This window comes from Hyperoodon ampullatus, assembly GCF_949752795.1.
Source record: "Hyperoodon ampullatus genome assembly, chromosome: 18".
Taxonomy (NCBI): Eukaryota; Metazoa; Chordata; class Mammalia; order Artiodactyla; family Ziphiidae; genus Hyperoodon; species Hyperoodon ampullatus.
In genome coordinates, this window is record NC_136931.1 from 10,002,989 (window position 1) to 10,022,543 (window position 19,555).

A 19,555-nucleotide genomic window follows, 5' to 3' on the forward strand; every position below is an offset into this window, starting at 1 on the left:
AAAACAGACTGATTGCATTCACCTGCCTAGGAATATTAACTTATCCCCCAAAATTCTAAAGTTCCCAGATTTTACAGGTTTTTTTTTTTTTCCTTCTGAAGAGTGAGAATACTAAGAAAACATTAGGAAGGTCTCAGTAGTTGATATACAGTATTTTTTTTGGATCTAGCAAATAGACTTTTTATAACTTTGCTGTGAAAGGAGGGCCTCTCTGGCTCAGATTACTTGGACACTCGTACTGTTTATTCTCCCCTTTTTTGAGCAGTCAGAAGAGATTTCTCTCAGTACTTCAAATAAATAAGATATCCAGCTGAACAAACACCATGCACTCCTGTGGATTACTCTGGCTTCATAAAGAATATTTCACTTTCTTTTTTTCAAACATGTAAATGATTAAAGAGACCCCATCATATGAAACCCAAGGAAAAAATGTATCAAGTGATGTAGATTCTATACATGGTGGTAGATGGAGAAGCAAAAAGCCCCAGCTGGAGAAAAGGGCATGATCTTTCACAGGGGAAATTAGAATATTACTAAATAAGATATTTCACATATTGTACATCTTAACAGGAGTGGCTTTGTAACATGAAAACCAAACTGCAGTGTTCAAAATCAATCTCTTTTTTCCGGAAACAGCAAAATACTAGTTCTTTTTCTTTCTTTCTTAGATTCCTACTTAAAAACAGATCCCAAAACTACAACAACGACAAAAATTCTGAAGACTATACAGAGTCTGGAATAAGAATAATATTCCACGTGGGCTTTGAAATGATTGGTGAGCCTTATCTACCTTTATGGCTTAAAAAAAAAAAAAGTCCTGGATCTCTGGACAATTTTTGAAACTCAAAATTCGGCAATAGGTGTTTCTTTAGAGAGAAAATTTGGGCCACTGATGAACATGGCCCCCTCTCAAACAGCATGAAAACAAATACTTGACTTTAGGAAACACAATCCATACGTTTCTCTATTCTTTTCATGAGACAAAAATGCATAAACAGCCATGTATTTTTTTTAAATGGTTGCATCTGGTACCTCTCAGCCCAGAAAGAAGAAAGACAAGAATGCAGAAAGGATGAAACAGGAGAACAACAAGGCAAAGACACAGGCATCAATAACGAATGCTATGGCTCAAGGCCAAGAACTAGCAAGACCTATAAGTAAATCTGCCACCAGATAGCTTACCAAAAGGCGTGCGCACACACGCACACGCACACACACACACACACAAAAGACTAAATAAAAGTGAATTTGAAAAGTGTGGTAGGCAGCCTCTAAGCCACTATGCTCCCATGTTTCCTGGTATTGACACCACTGTGAGATCCCCTCCGTGTGCGTGTGGATCACACCCACTGATTTCCTTCTACCAAACAGAATGGACTAAAGTTATGAGAGACCCCTTCTGGGGTTTGGTTACACAGGGCTGTGACTCCAAAGAACCGAGAGAGAGGCCCACGGCTAAAAGGCAGAGAGGAACCAAAGTCCTCAGTATTCTAGGCCATAAAGAACTGAACCCTTCCAACAGGCCCACAAGCTTGGAAGTGGGCCCTTTCCCAGCTGAGCCTTGAAACGGCGACAGCTGGGCTGACACCTTGACTGCAACTCGCAAGTTGACCCTAAAGCAGAGAGGCTGGGTTCCAGACCCACAGAAACTGGGAGATAAGCAGACGGGGTGTCATAAAAGGGCACAGGCTGAAATAGGTGCTTATGAGGAAAAACACTCCGATGTGTTAGATCAGCGTCCGCCCTGATTCGACCCTCCACTGCTTCGTTTTCCTTCTCCCAACTCTGGCGAGGCCGGATAGGTCTGCGTTTCACAAACGGTATCCCCGCATGCTCACAAATCAACTGCGATGCAGTAAGAGTTGATGAAAGTTTGGAACCTGGGGTCTGAAAGACGCACAGAAGAATTCTGGAGCTGAAACAGTACCTTTGGAATCTTCTAGGCTGGTCATTCCCAAGGGTAAGGCCAACATTTTCAATAATGAGAACAATGGCCAAAGGAGCAATGAAATGGTTTTCCGTGAAGTCGAATGTACTCAATGGAAAGGGGTGCTTTCTGTCCCACAATCACCTCCTGCCTACAGTTTTGGGCATTTAAATGTCTATTCTTTCATAAAATTATGGTGACAGGCTATGGTGGTGGATTTGTCTTTCATCCAGAGTTTTCAGAATAAAGCATATGAGCCTGCATTAGTCTCCTTTTTGAAAAATTTCCTTTCAAATTACACTGTAAAATCCAAAACCCATGGGACAACTAATCTTGGTTAAATGACTCATTTTACAGATAAGAATATGGAGGCCCAGCAAGGGGACATGACTTGCTCAGAGACACACAATTGCAAACTCTAAAACTACATTCAAAAAGACAAGATACAAAGACGTAAACCCACGGGCGTGGAGCCTGGCACTTAGTAGGTCCTCAGGGAAGATGAGAATACATCTTCCACTGATGTTCAACGGATTCGTTCCTCTCAGTGTTGTAAGAAGGGGAGAGTGTGGATTTCAGCTTCTGAACAATTCGGAACCCCAGATTCGAGTTCTCCTTATTGCTGCTGGAAAAACACTACCTTCCGCCTCACGAGGAAAAATCAACAGGTCCGGTGAGTTATAAGAAAATCAACGTTCACAGAAGAAACGTTTCAGAAACATCATCGCAGGGCAACACCCACTCCTGGCATCTGTTTAACCGTGCTGGCCTCCGATATCGAAACCGTGCGACAGCCAAAAATCATTGGAAAGAAGTATGAAATTGGAGAAAAGGAAACTGGAGGGGGAGGATCAAAGAAGGCTCCACTAACTTAAAAGTAATAAAAGAGCTGGGAAGAGAGTTAAAAAGAGGCAAGGCTTTACCCAAGAGCCAGCGGGGACGCAGAAGAAAAGGAAACGAGGAAGATAAAACTAGGGGAATTTCAAATCCTGGTTAAGTGTTCATTAAAAAATTGGTCACACGTATTAAGGCCAGAGAGTCATTTCTTTCCCCCTCTCAGGCACTCATTCGGGAACAAAGGCCTAACCAGACTTAAAACACAGAAAGGCGAGGCAGAGAAAAACACAGCCGTGAAGAGCCCTGGCCTCACAAAGCCAAGCTTACTTTCGTCCTCTTTGTTTCCAACAAAAAACGGGGACTCTTTCCTCAAAGCTAAGGGGTACTTAAACAGGCCGCCAGGAGGGCTTCCATTATGCCCTGTGGGTCCAGGCCTGGTTACCATGTTGTATGTTGTCCAGCTCTTACTCGGGGTTGTATATGGTTTTTTTATGCCTAATATTCACAGGGAAAATTAGACCTTCTGTGACAGACACGGGGCCGTCATTAGGGGAATGGGCATTTCCAAGCAATGGGAAGTCACACAACCCTTTCCTTGTTTGAAAAAATAGTGATGATGATGATAAAAAATGTTTACTGCGTATCTAGCCTGAATGCTACACACTCATGACCTTCTACTCGCAACGCAGGGCAACAACAGCAATACCAGTGAATGTTTACTGAACATCTAGCACATTCTGGATGCTACACATTCACGATCCCGTTCAATTCTCAACACGAGCCCATACACACGGATGTTAACCAGGGTTTGAAATGTGCCCGAGAGTTAGCGTGGGATGGAGCTGGGGTTGCATCTGAGAGCTGCCTGGCTCTGAAGTGTTGCTTGCCCACGCCTTGCTGTTCTCCTTCCGCATCTTCCCTCCATACTCACACCACTGAGTGGATCCCTCGTGTCTCTCCTGACCAGGGGTTCAGGGGTGGGGGGCTGGGTTCTGACCCCATGGACCAGCTGGGTGACTCTGGGGGCAGGGGTTCCCCCAGCCTCATCCGTTTCTGTACCTACACATTCGGAACTGCAATCCCCTGCCCACCTCAGAGAGATTCATGAAAAAGAATGGATTCAAGGTTGTCATTCATTAAGCACCTAATTGTCTTCCGTTTATTTATTTACAAGTATTTACTCAGCATGTACCTTATGGACCAGCGATACAGCAGTGTGAAGGCAAAAACAGCACTTTCGAGACGGACACTAAACACAAAACTACGGGAGTTGTTTCTCTAAATTGCATGTCTGTTAAACGTTACAAAGGACAAATTCTGGGGCCCTTCATTCATTCCCCTGGCACATATAGATGGAGCGTTATGACACATCAGACAGTATCACATGATAAGCACTCTTATGAGACCACAAAATGGAGGGTCCTGACCAAATCTTGATCTAAGGAGGCTTCCTTGAAGCGTGATGTTTGCGTTGAGTTTTGAAGGATAAGCAGAAAGTAACTAAGCATGGAGGGAAAGGTGTGGTCTAGACTGAAGAGCAGTGCACTTCAGTAACCTGGAAAAGGAAGGAGAATGGCGTCCGAAGTGGCTTGAGGTAAAGCTGGGTGAGTGGAAGGGGACCACCTAAGGCCAGGTGCCTCCCATTTAATTCTTACTTGCTTTCACAATGACCCTATAACATAGACAGCATTCCCATTAGACAGATGAGCAAGCTTTATGGACACCTGTTCAACAGGGCCTGCTCAAAAGCCATTATCCTACCCTTTTTCCTTGCCATCAGAACTTGCCTCCCACCCCAGAAACACAAAATGCCAAAATGCACTCCTCCAGACCCCCTTGTACCCAGGATCTGGACGGGTGGCTCAATCCTGGCCAGTGGGAGCTGAGACGTCTATGAGGGAGGACAGTTTTGAGACAGAATGCTCTCCTCCTTGATAAAGGAGGAAGGCATGCAAAGAGGGGCCTCATCCCTCACACCCTTACTTCAGACTTTATCACACAGGATGCAATGGTTGGTGTTGCTGCAGCCATCTTATCATCATGAGGAAAAAGTCAAGACAATCACAGAGGAGCTGCCTGAATATTAGCTAAAGAAGCCCCTGGCTGCCTAGGGACTTCTGGATATATGAGAAAAACAAACCTCTGATACGTCAACCACTTTTAACTGGGTGTTGAGTCACAGTCCAAAACATCTAAACTGATGGTAGAAAATGAGCCTGAAAGAGGGTGAATCATTTCAAAGTTACACAACTAAAAAAAGAGGGGAAACCTGAATTTTGAACACATGCCTAATGATTCTAAGTCCTATGCTCTTTTTCATTCGACCATATCCCTTAGACTTCAAATTGGGCAAACACTGTAAACCTTAAAGCTCCGGACAGAATTGAGAGATGATGAATAAAACCAATGCTAATGATAATCCTGGAAAGTAACAAGAATGTTTGAGGCTGCGGGGATGTGGCTTCGGGGAGGGGAAGAACCCACCATGGAGGCGGGGTGACGGGGTTTGCAGAAAAGCCCACGTGTGGCCCAGCCACAGAGAGGTCCTAGGAGTCTGGTTTTCTACATATCTGGCCTGGCAAGGGCAAGGCAGCCAGAGAATTCAACCCTCACTCAGGAGACTCAAAATATTTAGATTAGTGAAGAATATGCTGAAATTTCCACTTTGAAAATTCTATTTCCTCCTCCCAATGCAGAAAAAGGCTCCCGCTTTTCTACTCCAATGTAACAGTAAATATTCAGACAGGGAGTTTTGTCCTTGATAGTATCCAGAGTGTAGTCAGCTGCAGGTATTTAATGGGGAGGGGTGGGGGGGAGTATTTTTCTAACACACTAATTTAAAGAACAAATCAACATCTATTATCTCCTTCATTATGTTTTAAATTGTACAGCTATAAATCACCCTGCAGCGGGTTATTCAAGGGCAGAATTACCAGGCTTGGCTTTCCCGAAGGTTAGAAGAATGACACCGTGTGCTTTTTCTAGCTATAATTTATAACTTTGCAACAGAACCAGCATTGCAGGCCCATCCATTAGCAGGGTAGCTGCGCATCTGTTAAAACTCAGCACAATGACTGGCTTTGCGCGGCCCCAGGAAACGTAACCCAATCGTTTCAGAAGTTCGACAAACTTGAGCCGTTTTTTTTTTTTTTAATGTAAAACGATTTGAAAACGCGGTTCCCTAAAACATCTGCTAAGCTCTTGCTACCCTAACACATGATACTCTTTCTACCGTTACCTGCCATCGCAAACATCTGGTTGCACAAAACACACTAAGAGGCACGTGAGGGGGCTCAGCTTCAAATTTACATACTGATGGCAAAAGGCTGGCGTGGACCTAGGAACTTGAGCTAAGACGTTGTCTACCAGCACTGCAAGCTTATGCAGGGGAGAAAACGGGGAGAGGTTCATTTCATGAAGGTGCTTTCAAACATTTTAAAAAGGAGACACAACCACAGGACTGGATCAATGTGGCAGGGGCGGTGGGATATTTGACAAAGAAAATGAACTTGGACAAGTAGCTGGCAGAGGGTCTGCCAGCTGATATTTCACTTTCTTGAACAAGTTGGCTAAGTTCCCTATGCATTTTAACTGCAAAATAAGGGGAGTGATTCTAACGTCAAAGTGCTGTAAGCAATAAATGAAGACATACACGCTGATACAGAAAGCACCACAATGCCTGGCCTTACCTGCCAAGCTGCATCTTACTTGGGTGTATGGCAACAACAGCAAATAGCCAGACCCACCTTTAAAAATCTCACAGATCACCAGATAATACAATATGCCTGATTTTGTGAAATAAGCCCCAGAGGGTAATACGTATGTATGAATACATTACATAAACTAACATACAATATATATTAGTGCATACATATGCAAAATGTAATTTTAGAGTATTTAAATAAAAAGCAAGCTAGAGAGATGGGAAAATAAGCATATGACACACATATGATGGATGTGACTTCATAACTAGAAAGCTTCCAGCAAAGTTTAGTTTCCTTGAAGACATTGCACAAGCAGCTAAGGAACCCTGCATCATTTTTAAAACAATACTTAAGACAATCCTATTCCCGTTTTTATCTATTACGTTAGTTTTATTATACACTGGAGGGAAGAGGGAAAAATGCTTTTCCCTCCGAAACCCCCATATACCTGTCCTGACCTCTGTACCACAAGAGGAAGAAGTGTCAGAGACACGGCTCCACCAGTAGGGGTCAGTGCGCTGAGAATTAAGCCCTAAGAGTTTCTCATTAGTGATTATTATACTGCAGGCGGGCAAAATGGAAAAATTAATTAATTTCAAAGTGATAATGCATTTACAGCAACAATTAGAAATGTATAACTGTAAAAGGGCAACATTTAAAAGACAGATTACATTTAATAAAGTTGCACAAGAATATCCAATTGTAAAATTACTGATCTGCCACAATATTCCTTAAAGAGGCACTTAAAATCGCCTGACTCCACGAAGGGTGACCTAATTACTGTAACTAAAATCACCGCAGTCACAGCAAGTCACAGCAAATAAAAAAGGGACGTTTATATTAGAATACTGCTGTTTAATACTTAAGGGAGCCGGCTACAGTGGAGAAGGCAGGCAGGGCTCCCGAGCACAAGGCTGGTTGTGCCTCTTGTTTCCTTGACCTTGCGCGATGGAATGCACACTCCAGCGACCCTCAGGTCAAAAGGAAAATGCTTTCTTTGTCTGAAGTGAAAGGCAGAAAGGGCAACGATGAAGCACCAACAGAACACTAGCCACTGGGAGACGGGAACCCTGAATCTATGCTCAGGTTCTCCATGAGCATTTAGGATCCAACTCCTGCACGGGGCGGGAATGGGGATGCAACCACATGGCTTAGGTCCAAAAACCATGTTTGCAGTAAAATGGCCGAAGTGCGCCCTTCATCCACAAAACAATGTCTTATCGCGATGGAAGCAATGCCAAGCCCTGTATGGAAGGACAGACCATGAGGTTGGATCTCTAGTTCAGTCTGTCCTACCAGTGAAACAGTAGATCCCATGTCTACACTGGTACAGAGTTCTGTCCCACATACAGAGTCCTACATTTTCGTCCAAGAGACGTGACTGGCCACGAGTTTGACGAGTCCAGGGTTCCCATTCCACCTCTTTATGAACCTCAGTCGTATCGAACTCTGGGGTCTAAGAAACCCCACCAAATACCTAAATATATAAAGATAGGACAGACCTTGAATCCATCACTGTCAATCCTCATGCCAACCTTTATCGCCATTTTGGTTACGAGGGGACAAGCTCAGAAAGGTCAAGTGTCTTGCCCAAGCTCTCCCAATTCCAAGGGTAAGAGCTGGGGCTTGACCATCAGGATCATAAGCAAGAGAGTCAGCAGGTCCACTGTCCCAGGCAGCAGCTTTCTCACATTTGCCACCACCAGGAAGCCATGTCAAATCCCTTTTCTAACACAGGCTAAGGGTTTACGTCCCCTGCCCTTTTATGGAACATTCCACCACTGCCAATACAACTTAACCAAATCTGGGGGGTCTTTTGGTGACGTCTCCACTTTTCTCCAAACCTTCTCAAGGGTTATCTGCTCATTTTCCCAAACCCCCCTCCCACCCAGGGCCACAGAGACCAGGTTCTTGTTTTATATGTTGCCCAAGACTGCTCCCAGCGGGCACCTTCCCACTGGGAGCACTGGGGACCAGGTTGGGGGGTGGCCGAAGCCTCTGTACACGGGCTGGTGAAGGAGGAGGAAACAGCCACTTAGGCTGGGCATCGGGCATCACTGAGACCAGATCCCGGTGTGGCGCCCATTCAGTGGGGACCTTCTCCTAACTCCCTGTGCTGCCCAGCTGTATGGTGACACTCCTGCCTCAGTTTCCAACTCCACGCTCTTGTTTTCCCGTTGGCTTGAGTCCCAACTGTAGTTACCAGCTAAATAGCAATATTCTGTGATCCCAACACGGTTGCCCGCCTGACTTAATTCGCTGGCACTTTCAGAAATCCTCGTATGTCCAAGGAGCAGACAATCCAGCCTGACTCGGCGAAACACGTTTATGTGTTGGGTTCATGTTAACTATTAGACAACGATCCCCTGCCCAAGACACAAAACCATTCACTCCACTTTTTACTTTCCCAGAACCAGTCTTCTTCTTCCTCCCACCTGCCCTTGTCCAGGGTTTTTAAGCCCTGTGGTCCCATCGCAGAGTAAGAGTGGCTACCGTTTTCCATCAACAAGCCCTCATCCACTGGAGACCACACCCAACGGGGAGATGGTTTCACCACCCGCCATCACAGTCCTTGCAGTCACAGCCCCGCCTCAGTTCTTTCCCACCACATTCCTGTGATTAGAGAAATTCCAGAAGAAGAAAAAGCAAGACTCTGATGTCACATAAAGGAGTTCCTTGGCTCCCACCAATGATCAAACACAAGTGAGAAAATTCAAGACCCAGAGATTACAAATCACACGCGATGATGGGGCTGCTGGTCTTGAAGGTACCGGGCCAGCAGCAAATGAGAGAGGAGGCGGCTCTCTCCTCTCGCCCCTCATAAACGTGAACAACAGCCCATCCACGGTACTGTCGATGGCACTGACACCAGTCCAGGCCCATATTCTCCCTTACCATCTCTAGTGAAGGACCGAACTTAAGACAACGAGCCGAAATCACGGTCAAAGATGCCCTCGTGGAGAACCTACTCTCACGCGATCGCGGACAGCCTGCCGACGGGGAAGCTTCAGAACCCTGCGACACACACGCTTTCTAGTTTTCCACCTGCCTTGGCCTTGGAGAACTGCTCTCCAGAGACCCTCCCACTTCTTCTGTTCTTTAAGTATTCACCTCTTGGATTAAGTCTATTTGCTTTGCATAAGAACCACCTGGTTGATTAAAATTAAAAAAGCACTTACTTTCTCCTATGCAGGTCAAAAGATTTTCCTTGCAGTTTTAAAAGCCATCCACAAACATGAAGCTCAAGGATGGTGGGTGGGAAGCGCTGCAGGAGAAGGCAGCAGACTGTATTCAGAGGCTATGGGATCATTTGCCCAGAACACTGGAGGTTAATGACTTGACTTATGTTACTCCTAAAAGCCAAGGCGTTTCTGAGGATTACAGGGTAGGTTTGGTTAACTGGAACACTGGTGTCCACTAAACAGGAAAACATTTTTTTAAAGGCCTGTGTTTAAGAGAAGTACCATAACAAATATGTGTAAAAATGCGCATCCTTCATTCAAATGACTTCCTCCTCAAACTGCTTTCAGGGAAGAAGTTTCCAGATACAGTTGTTATAGGACCATCAAAAACAGAAAGAACTTCACACTTACCTTTGCGAACATTTCCAAATCTAACCACAGTCGTGTGATTCACCTAAAAGGACTTACCTTTGGAGAAGTAAAGAATAAAGTGCACCTGTAGCCCAACAAAGGATTCTCCAGGAGAGGTTTACACCCATTAAAAGAAGAATTTAGAACAACAGATACAGATTCTCAATGGAAACAAAGGAATCACATCTGCTAATAATTCAAAAGGCACGAATCCATGTTATTCACCTACTAACACAAAGCACAGTTCTGAAGGACTGTGCTTACTGAAAAAAAACAAATCACATCGAAAGCAAACAAATCATCTCCATGAAGATATTCAGCCACATATTAACACAATACTGAAAGCGCACGTCTTCCCTCTGGCCCTCCAAGCCACCTCTAGAGAAACAGATGCAATCTAAAGTCCACTGAAATGTGTCCAAGAGCCCTAATAGTCCTGAAGCTGTGAGGATCAAGACCAGACTCATCCTCACAAGAGGTGAGAGGCGCAGAAAGCACGTGTGCCTGGGTTTCCCTAGGACCCTTTCCGTAAAGGCGCACTGGAGGTGTCTGTGGCGACGGCGGCAGTTCACTTACCATGGACTTGGTGAAGGGTCTGGCCAAGGTGAAGAGCAGCGTGTACACCCACCAGCCTCGATGCAGGGAGGAGTACATCATGTTCCCGGGGTGCACCGCGTTCGACGTGACCCCACGCGGGGACAGGCGGCGGTGGAGTTCGCTGGAGAAGAGGATGTTACAGAGTTTGGACCGGTTGTAAGCCAGCATGGCCCAGTAGTCATTTTTCGATGGAGAAAGGCGGCTAAAGTCTAGTTTTCCAGAGGAATCATTAATATCTGTAAATCTTAAACAAAAAAAACAAACAAAAAAAAACATGATATGAAACGGCCTGTCTCTGACTTCAGATATAGCAGTTGTGTTTTTATTAGAAATCTGAGAAAAACTATGCAGAGATGATTGAAAACTCAATTGGGCAAACATCGAAACAAATTCTCCTTAAAAATAGACAATGGTGATTTCACAATATAAACCAACGGGGTCCAAAGGCACACTTAATAAAGGCCCAAACTCATAAATGGAGCGGTCTTCACTTGCTGAAGTCCCACTCCACCACCCCTGCCTCTAACATATATTTTTCAAAACCTTCAACAGGAAGTTCAAGGATAATTAAATTAAATGGAAAAACATCTTAAATAAAGGGCTGCTGCTTTTGGAAGCAGAAAGATATCACATTCCTAACCTTTGACAGGGCTTTCCTGGGTTATTTTAGCCAGTGCTTGCGTCCTGTATTATTTTCATTTGAGCATCCAAGTAAATATAGATGAGCCTTGCTGCCTCTAAGACTCTTTTGCAGATTAAAAATTAATGATTATAAAGGGGTTATAACCTTGGTGAGGTGCCATCAATAGTCTTATACGTTTAAAAGATAAATGTAAACAAAGCCAAAATAAGTTCTGGCAGAGTCTAATGTTTTTAAGTATATCCATGCCATGGATACACACAAATCAAAGTAAGTACTTGATGTTTTATAATTGGGTCTGAAGGAGTCGTTAAACACCAGCTGTTTGTTTCTTTCCTTTCTTTCTCCTTTTTTTTTTTTTAATAACAACAAAGTAGTGACTTCCCTAACAAGCAAAAAAAAAAAGATCATAACAGAAGAAATTTTCTAGACGACAGTCTCATCTTCATTAAGGACCCCTTGGAGTTTGCTTCATTAACTCTGGGCATTTGCCCCGAGTAATAAGGGAGCATATCAAGGGCACTGGAGACAACCACTGTGGAAAAGGAAAGCAAAAGGTAAAACGAAAATGATGGAATAATCTGGTTGTTCCTTAAAGGAGCAGTTCAGATGGAGCTATGACCAAGAAGAGAATCCCAGGGGCAGACGAAATTCACGTCTTAATGGAAATTAAATACCCCTTCTCCAGGACTCACTCAGTGACATCCCATTTCTGGTGTTAAATCACCTTGCCGAGCCGAAGTCATCAACAAAGATCATGGCCAGAGACGCTGGCGTGGATAAGGCAGTGAGACTCCGAAACGAATCATCCGCTGCCTGTTTCCAAGTCCCCAGACCACGGGAAGAACCCAGACTTCGGAGCTTAATCCTCTGAGGCAGTGAAACTTAGCGGGAAATTTGAAAATTTATGGGAGCCTTTTTCTGGTTGTCATAACAACTGCCGGCAGGGGCCGGGGACAGGAGATGTCCTGCCACGCACTCGGAGCCTTGCTCAAGGAAGATGGCCCCACTGGACATTCAGGCAGATGAAAGCCTGTGTGTAATTATTGGAGCCTAGAGCCGAGCTGTGCTTGACACAGATGCACAGTTGTAACAGCCGCTGAATTTCCAGGAGCAGCATGCCACAACCATGTAAATGAGGAATGAGCGCGCTTTGGGATTTTATGGAATTGGGTGGCGGGGAGGTGAGCCTTGACCCGAGGCTGGTGGCGTTTGAGGCTGCAATGGCGCACACCTGTTAACAATCCACATGTGCGAGGACCCCAGTGGAGGGCTGGGCTCTCTGATAACTTACCCTCCCCGAAGTCCCGCCCAAGCACTGACATGTTGGAACACATGCTCTTTTGCTTCACATTCATTTTTCCCCCTATATTACAGGTAAGCTAGCACACTGAATTACAACATATGTATGCAGGGAAGTTATATTATTCATATTTCTTGATTTTATTTCAAAACAGTAATAAGGTGTTACAGAAGAGTTGTCACCAAAAAAAAAAAAAAAGACTGTTGAGTTGAGGATGCAATGATCTAAGTTATGGCCCAGAAGTTCTACCTGCTCTGAGCAGAAAAGAGCATCCAGGATTTAGACAACGTCTAACAGGTACGGGACGCATGCAGCATCCTTCACTCACTCTCCGTTCCGCTTTCATCGGCTTTCTTGGCATCCTTTGTTTAGCCCAATCCAGCTCAGGTGTCACTTCTTCCAGGAAGCTCTCCCTAACTAACTCTTCCACTGCTTGCTGTCACAGTGATTTCTAGGGTGGCAGTGAGGGATAGACTGAAAGAAGCCACGCAGGGTAGATGGAAATTAAGTATCCACTTTCCGGGACCTGGTCCATGCTATTCCTGTTGTTCAAGGACCTGCCACCCTGCAACGTTAGCAGCAAAGCAAGTCAGGCCACCTTTGTACCTTGTGTCTCTGTCCTTACCACACAGACTGCAAGTCATTTGTTCATGTGCTTCCAACCCTAGACCGTGAGTTCTCGGAAGGTGAGCTCCTTGACTTTTGCCTATGACACACAGTAGGGCCTAAATACGGGATTAGAGAACTGAAGTTGGATCGTGGGTTTGAAATTCCAAACTAAGAGCCAAGTTTCCTTTATTACAAAAAGCTTTGTTTTGAGCTTTGCTCAAAAGGCAAATTGTACCATTCTGTTCAGAGGCTTTACATTCTTCACGAACATTTGCATGCAGCACTTTCTAATGTTTAGAATGATTTCCCTGCTTTGGCTTTTAAGGACAATGCAGAAGTATCTCATGCCCTGGGGAACACTGGGTAGACTCAACCCCTAAGAGAAGGTATTCATTCCTAGTCCCCAACCTAGAAACAAGGCAACAACAACAACAAAATCCACCCTGATGAGAAATTAGATGGAACCAGGTTGAAAGCAGGTTTCGAGATGGAGAAACAGCTACTAAATAGTAGGCCCGCCCTCTGCAAACAGCCCTCCCCCATAAGTGGACCCCTGAGTTCCTGACCTGCTGATCTCCTGAGCAGCACGCTCATTTTTAAGGCCTGATTAGCTTGTATTGACAGTCCTCCAGGGAGGAGAGAGGGTGGGCGAGCTTTTTGATTCCTCTGAGCCAGGGCCCGCTTCCTGAAAAATGACCGCGTTCACCTCTCACAGCTCAAAAGGCAGCAAAACAAGTCTACAAAAGCTGCCTACCCTGTTTTCAAGTTGAAAAATTGACAAAGCTAAACAATAACGTCTTAATAGAGTTACCCTCCTACCAGGACACTGGAATGTTAACATTTGCTCTCTGGACATTGACATCTGCTGTCTGAGAGGACCTCTATCTTGCATTTCTCTATATACTGCTCCTTTATTTTTTTTTTTAAACTGAGGATTTTTAAATAACCCAACTAAAATAATTAGGCTGGATTCTATGTAGACAAAAGCTAGTATGTTCAGGGGCCTCCCTGGTGGCGCAGTGGTTGAGAGTCCGCCTGCCGATGCAGGGGATACGGGTTCGTGCCCCGGTCTGGGAGGATCCCATATGCCGCGGAGCGGCTGGGCCCGTGAGCCATGGCTGCTGAGCCTGCGCATCCGGAGCCTGTGCTCCGCAACGGGAGAGGCCACAACAGTGAGAGGCCCGCATACCACAAAAAAAAAAAAAAAATAAAAAAAAAAAAAAAAAAAAAAAAAAAAAGCTAGTATGTTCAAAGAATAGGACTGAATTTGCATCAGAGGCTGTGTGTGTGTGTGTGTGTCAACTTGGCACTCAACACAGCTGCAGCCATTTACAGCCCTTCAGCCAGCACTCCACTCTTTTCATTCCATTTTAATTGTTATCTGAAAAATTTTTTCACAGCAAGGAAGTTCTCATTTTCATATGATGGATTTCAATTCACTTGCTCCGGTTCCAGATAAGTAACTAAAATACAGGGAAGGGCTTCCCTGGTGGCGCAGTGGTTGAGAGTCCGCCTGCTGATGCAGGGGATGCGGGTTCGTGCCCCGGTCCGGGAAGATCCCACATGCCGCGGAGCGGCTGGGCCCGTGAGCCATGGCCGCTGAGCCTGCGCGTCCGGAGCCTGTGCTCCACAACGGGAGAGGCCACAGCAGTGAGAGGCCCGCGTACCGCAAAAAAAAAAATAAAATAAAATAAAATAAAATAAAATACAGGGAAGACTCAGGGAGGCTGATAAATATTTTGCCTTGGGGCAGTCTGGTATAATATTTTCTGCAAACATCGGACTTCATTTTTCTCCTAACAGGGGGTCCTGACTCCAACGAAGAGATTCCGCCAAGGTTTATGGAGGTAATTAGATATCAACCCTTCCGCTTTACGACATGGTTTAGGGCTCTGGGTCCTTGAGCAGCAAGTGAGTGCTTTCCCAGGACTGCCCGCCCAGTATTCACACTGGCTCTGGGGTGCAACACAAGTGTAATAAACAAACCAGCTTGGGAGAATTAACATTTTGTAAAAACACCCTTTAATACGGGCAAGAGGTCATCGGGAAGTAGAAAACCAGCGCCCGTTGCCAGACAGGAGCGGGTCTGATAACACACACTTCAGGAAGACCTGGTCTGGAAACTACAAATGGATCGAATTCAAGAGACCAGGGCCCTGCCTTCTGATCCATCTTTTAAATGAAATCAAGATTCAGATCTCCAAGGTAAGTGCGAATTACACTGCAGTTAAGGAGAGAACAAAGACGTCCCATGAAATACTATGTGAGATCCAGATGTACAAAGGGAAGAAAGCAGCTGACAATTCCACAGACTCTCCCGTTAAATACCAGCTCATTTAAACGTATCTGTATCCCGTGGTGCCCTCCACATCTGGCGAACGACTGGGGCTGGCAGATTTCTTTCCGGAGCTCTCTCCCCACCGCCCCCGCAGTAGCCTCCCTCACGCCTGAACAAGGCCACTCCACTTTCACGAACCTGGTGTGATTTGCAAAGATAAGGAGGTCCCGATTTTGTTACCACCTAATTACGAGATGTTTCATGTCTTTTAACGCAGGGGAGGATTATGACCGGCATTTTCCTTTCATTTCGGCCGTCATAAATTTCAAATGGTAAAAGTAAATCTATCTGCAGTGTGTCATTTCCACCATAAGCCCTTGTGTTTGGGAGTGATAAACGGTTCAGACTCACCCTTGGCTGGTCTCTCTCTTCCAAGTCCCAGGGGTTACATTTTATGGAAGCATGATTTAAAAAAATAAGCTTCATTCTGGGTCACTAAAACATTTCAGGACTTAAGACGAAGAAGAGGGAGAAAAAAAAACAGGCCCTTTTGCACATTATTTTTCTCCAGCTACTTTGGTAGGAGTGAAAGCTCCCAACCACACCAGGAAAATCCCCCTAGCATGTATTAAATCTAGCCTCACCCGGCCAAGTCCTTTCTCTTCTCAGGGTACTTCTCTTTAGACAAAGTTGTTTTATCCAACTCTAGAAACAAACATGCTGAAAATATGAGGAAATGTTCAACTGGCTTCTTAGTCGATTGAATAGTCTCCTAATGGTAACAGAAAGAAGTGCCATCTGAAAGTGCCATCTGAAATTAAAGTGCCTTTAATTGAAATTTTAACCAAAAGAGTCATGGCCAGATTTCTAATATGTTCTAACTACAGCACTTCCTTTTCTACAATTACACAGCTAATGTCTGCATTGAATTCCCTGATTTCTCATTATAAAACAACTGGATTTCATCTTGCAGTTTTTAATTGCATTGTTTCTCCTGCTAGAATAACTGCACATTCTTCTTCGTGAGATGGTGAAGTTGGTGACTGACAAATCAATAAAGGTCAGGAATCCAGATTTAATCAATCATTATTCCATCTCAAAGCAAAATCAATGAGGGACCTGAAGTATAGTTATAAAAACAATCTACCTTTCTGTCGACACTACCCCCAAATAATCGCCCACCATCACGCGCATACACACAAAAAAAGACCTCGATACATTCAGTAAGCCAGGTTGAGCACACACTTTCTGGTGCAAGACTAATGAAAATTATTTTCAAAAAGAGAGGCTGGGGGGACCATCAGGAAGGTGGTCACGTGAACAGAACATCCAATTCTAACCCACCTATGGGACTCCGAGGAAACCACGACGACCCGGGCAGGGGCTGAGCGGCACAAGATGTCCTGGAGGAGCTGGACGAGGTAGAAGTGGCCCAGGTGGTTCACCTGGAAGGTGGTCTCCAGGCCATCTTTCGTGAGGCTCCAGGGGAGAGCGAACACGGCTGCATTGCACACAAGCACGTGAAGTGACCTGAGAAAGAAAACATCCGACGTTATGCAGACAGAAACGCTCTAAAACCAAGGATGATCCATGCTCCCCCCAGAATAACCAATTCTTCACTATCTTCAGGACTACAGACAGCTGGAAATGGGATGCCCTAGAAGGTCACATCTGAGACCATTCTGCTCAGGAAGAGCTTGGACTCTAAGTGAGCAATTGTGCTGGGTTGCTGGGGACGAGGGGGTTCCTGGGATGCAGGACTTTCAGTGCCAAAACTGGGACCATACTGGGCAAACTGGGATGAGTTGGTCACAGAGGTTGGAACACAGGTTCTACCGCCTAGTTGAATCTATGCTTCCGTAGCTCATTCAGTTCTCAGCTTCGTCATCTATAAAATCGAAACAGCCCTCAAAGTAAGACATAAGGAATAAAGGAGAAAGTGTGCTGTGAAAAAGCCAACACCAGAACCAGCACTTATTAGGTATTAAGTAAAACATATCAAGGTGGAAATGCTCTGTCTAAAGAGACAGACACAGACTGTTTGGATATATTCCTTTTAGAAGTCAAGTTAAATCTACATTTTAGAAGTCAGCTTGGGGATAGGTAAGTGGAGGTCTGTTATACTTTCTCTGTTTGCACATATTTAATTTCATAATAAAAAATTTAAAAATAAAAGCCTTTCATGTGAATCAAAATCCTAATCAAGAAATTGTATTTGTAAGAAATTATCCTAAGGTACTAATGAGAATTGTATAAAGAAATATATTCAAGACTATCCACAGTGTTTGTAATTGCAACATAACAGCAACATATTAGAAGTAAATTAAATGTACAATTGGGGAATCATTAAATGAATTGGAATATACGCATATGATAGAATACTGTGCAGCCATTAAAATAACAAATCTATTGACCCTGTAAAACATTCATGTTTAAAGACAATATATAATATTGTATGATCACACACACACACACACACACACACACACACAATGCTAATGAAAGACAGACAAAAATGTTAACAGTCATTGTCTCTAGGGGTGGATGGAACCCAAAGTGTCTTAAATTGTTTTCTTTCTGAGTTTATTCATATTTATTTTTTCCATAATTAATATGTGCTGTCTTTATAATAAGAAAAAAATGCCATAAATAAATGCTTTGTAGGAAGAAAAAAAAAAGCGGTTCGGGAATTTAGCTAACACATGAAACAAGAGAAAAAGAGACAGGGTACAGTTTTACAGGACCACTGCTTTAAGAGATAAAAGATCAGCATTTTGTCCCAGATTCAAGCAAATCACCAAATCCTCTGAGTTTCTGATTCTTGCTTGTAAAATAAGGGGCTGGAAACTGATGGTGTTCAGATTCCACACCAATGGCATGGAATACGTGATATAGGAAACGAAATATTTCCTATCTTTCATTTTAAAAAACTTAGTGTTCTTTTCATAGAGACTTCTCATAGACCTATTACTATTGCAACAATCTGATTTTGTTCCATTCTCATGGAAAACTGTAGGTGAAGAATCTTGAGTTTTTAGAAAACAAATACTGGTGTGCAATAAAGAAAAGCCTATCTAAAAACTAAAATAATCTGTTATCTAAATAAAGTTTTAAAAAAGGCAAAAATTTGCAATCCTATAAAGAACCCATATTTTCACTATGTAAACAGTGTTTACAAATCAACAAGAAAAACATATTCTGAGTCTAACAGAAATACTGACAATGATATTTTTTAAATTCATAAAACTTGATTATAAAATAACCAGTGCAAGAGGTAACGTGTTCAACTCCACCAGTAGCAAAAGTTAAAATGAGACATTTTCTGCCTATTAAATTAGAGTTATTTATATTATCATATTTTTATTACCTTGTGTAAAGCTGGTAAGACTATATATTCCTACCCCATGGATATTAAGTTGAAAACATTTATCATGAGAATTAGAAATATCCACATTATTTCACCTAGTAATCCTGTTTCCAAGTAGTAGGTTACACAGGGGGCGGGGCAAAGGGCAGCAGCTCATACCTCTAGGGAGGAATAGTTTATCACTGATAATGTTTAGAACTGCCACTGCATGATGATAATAATAAAAAGCAGAGCAACGTTTAGTAATTTTACTATTGTTTTTTTTTAATAAATTCATTTATTTATTTATTTTTGGCTGCATTGGGTCATCGTTGCTGCACACGGGCTGGGCTCTCTCCAGTTGCGGCAAGTGGGGGCCACCCCTCACTGTGATGCACAGGCCTCTCATTTGCGGGGGCTTCTCCTGCCGCGGGGCACGGGCTCTAGGTGCACGGGCCTCAGTAGTTGTGGCACGCAGGCTCAGTAGTTGTGGCTCACAGCCTCTAGAGCACAGGCTCAGCAGTTGTGGCGCACGGACCCAGCTGCTCCGCGGCATGTGGGATCCCCCCGGAGCAGGGCTCGAACCCGTGCCTCCTGCATTGGCAGGCGGATTTTCAACCACTGTGCCAGCAGGGAAGTCCTTATTATTGGTTTTGAATTTTCTACAAACAATGCTCCCCCATTTTGCCCGTGCATGGGGCAGACTATCCACTATCCCTAC

General features: G+C 44.1%; 1 protein-coding gene across 1 annotated transcript in view; it reads right to left on the reverse strand.

Moving 5' to 3' along the window:
- Positions 1–19,555, reverse strand: part of WWOX (WW domain containing oxidoreductase) — a gene marked incomplete at both ends in the record, with an annotated part of 983,966 nt that overhangs the window by 678,304 nt on the left and 286,107 nt on the right. The window contains 2 exons of the mRNA XM_079723706.1: positions 10,638–10,902; positions 16,833–17,018. Of these exons, the coding sequence (XP_079579832.1) occupies positions 10,638–10,902; positions 16,833–17,018 (451 nt within the window). The remainder of the gene's footprint in view (positions 1–10,637; positions 10,903–16,832; positions 17,019–19,555) is intronic.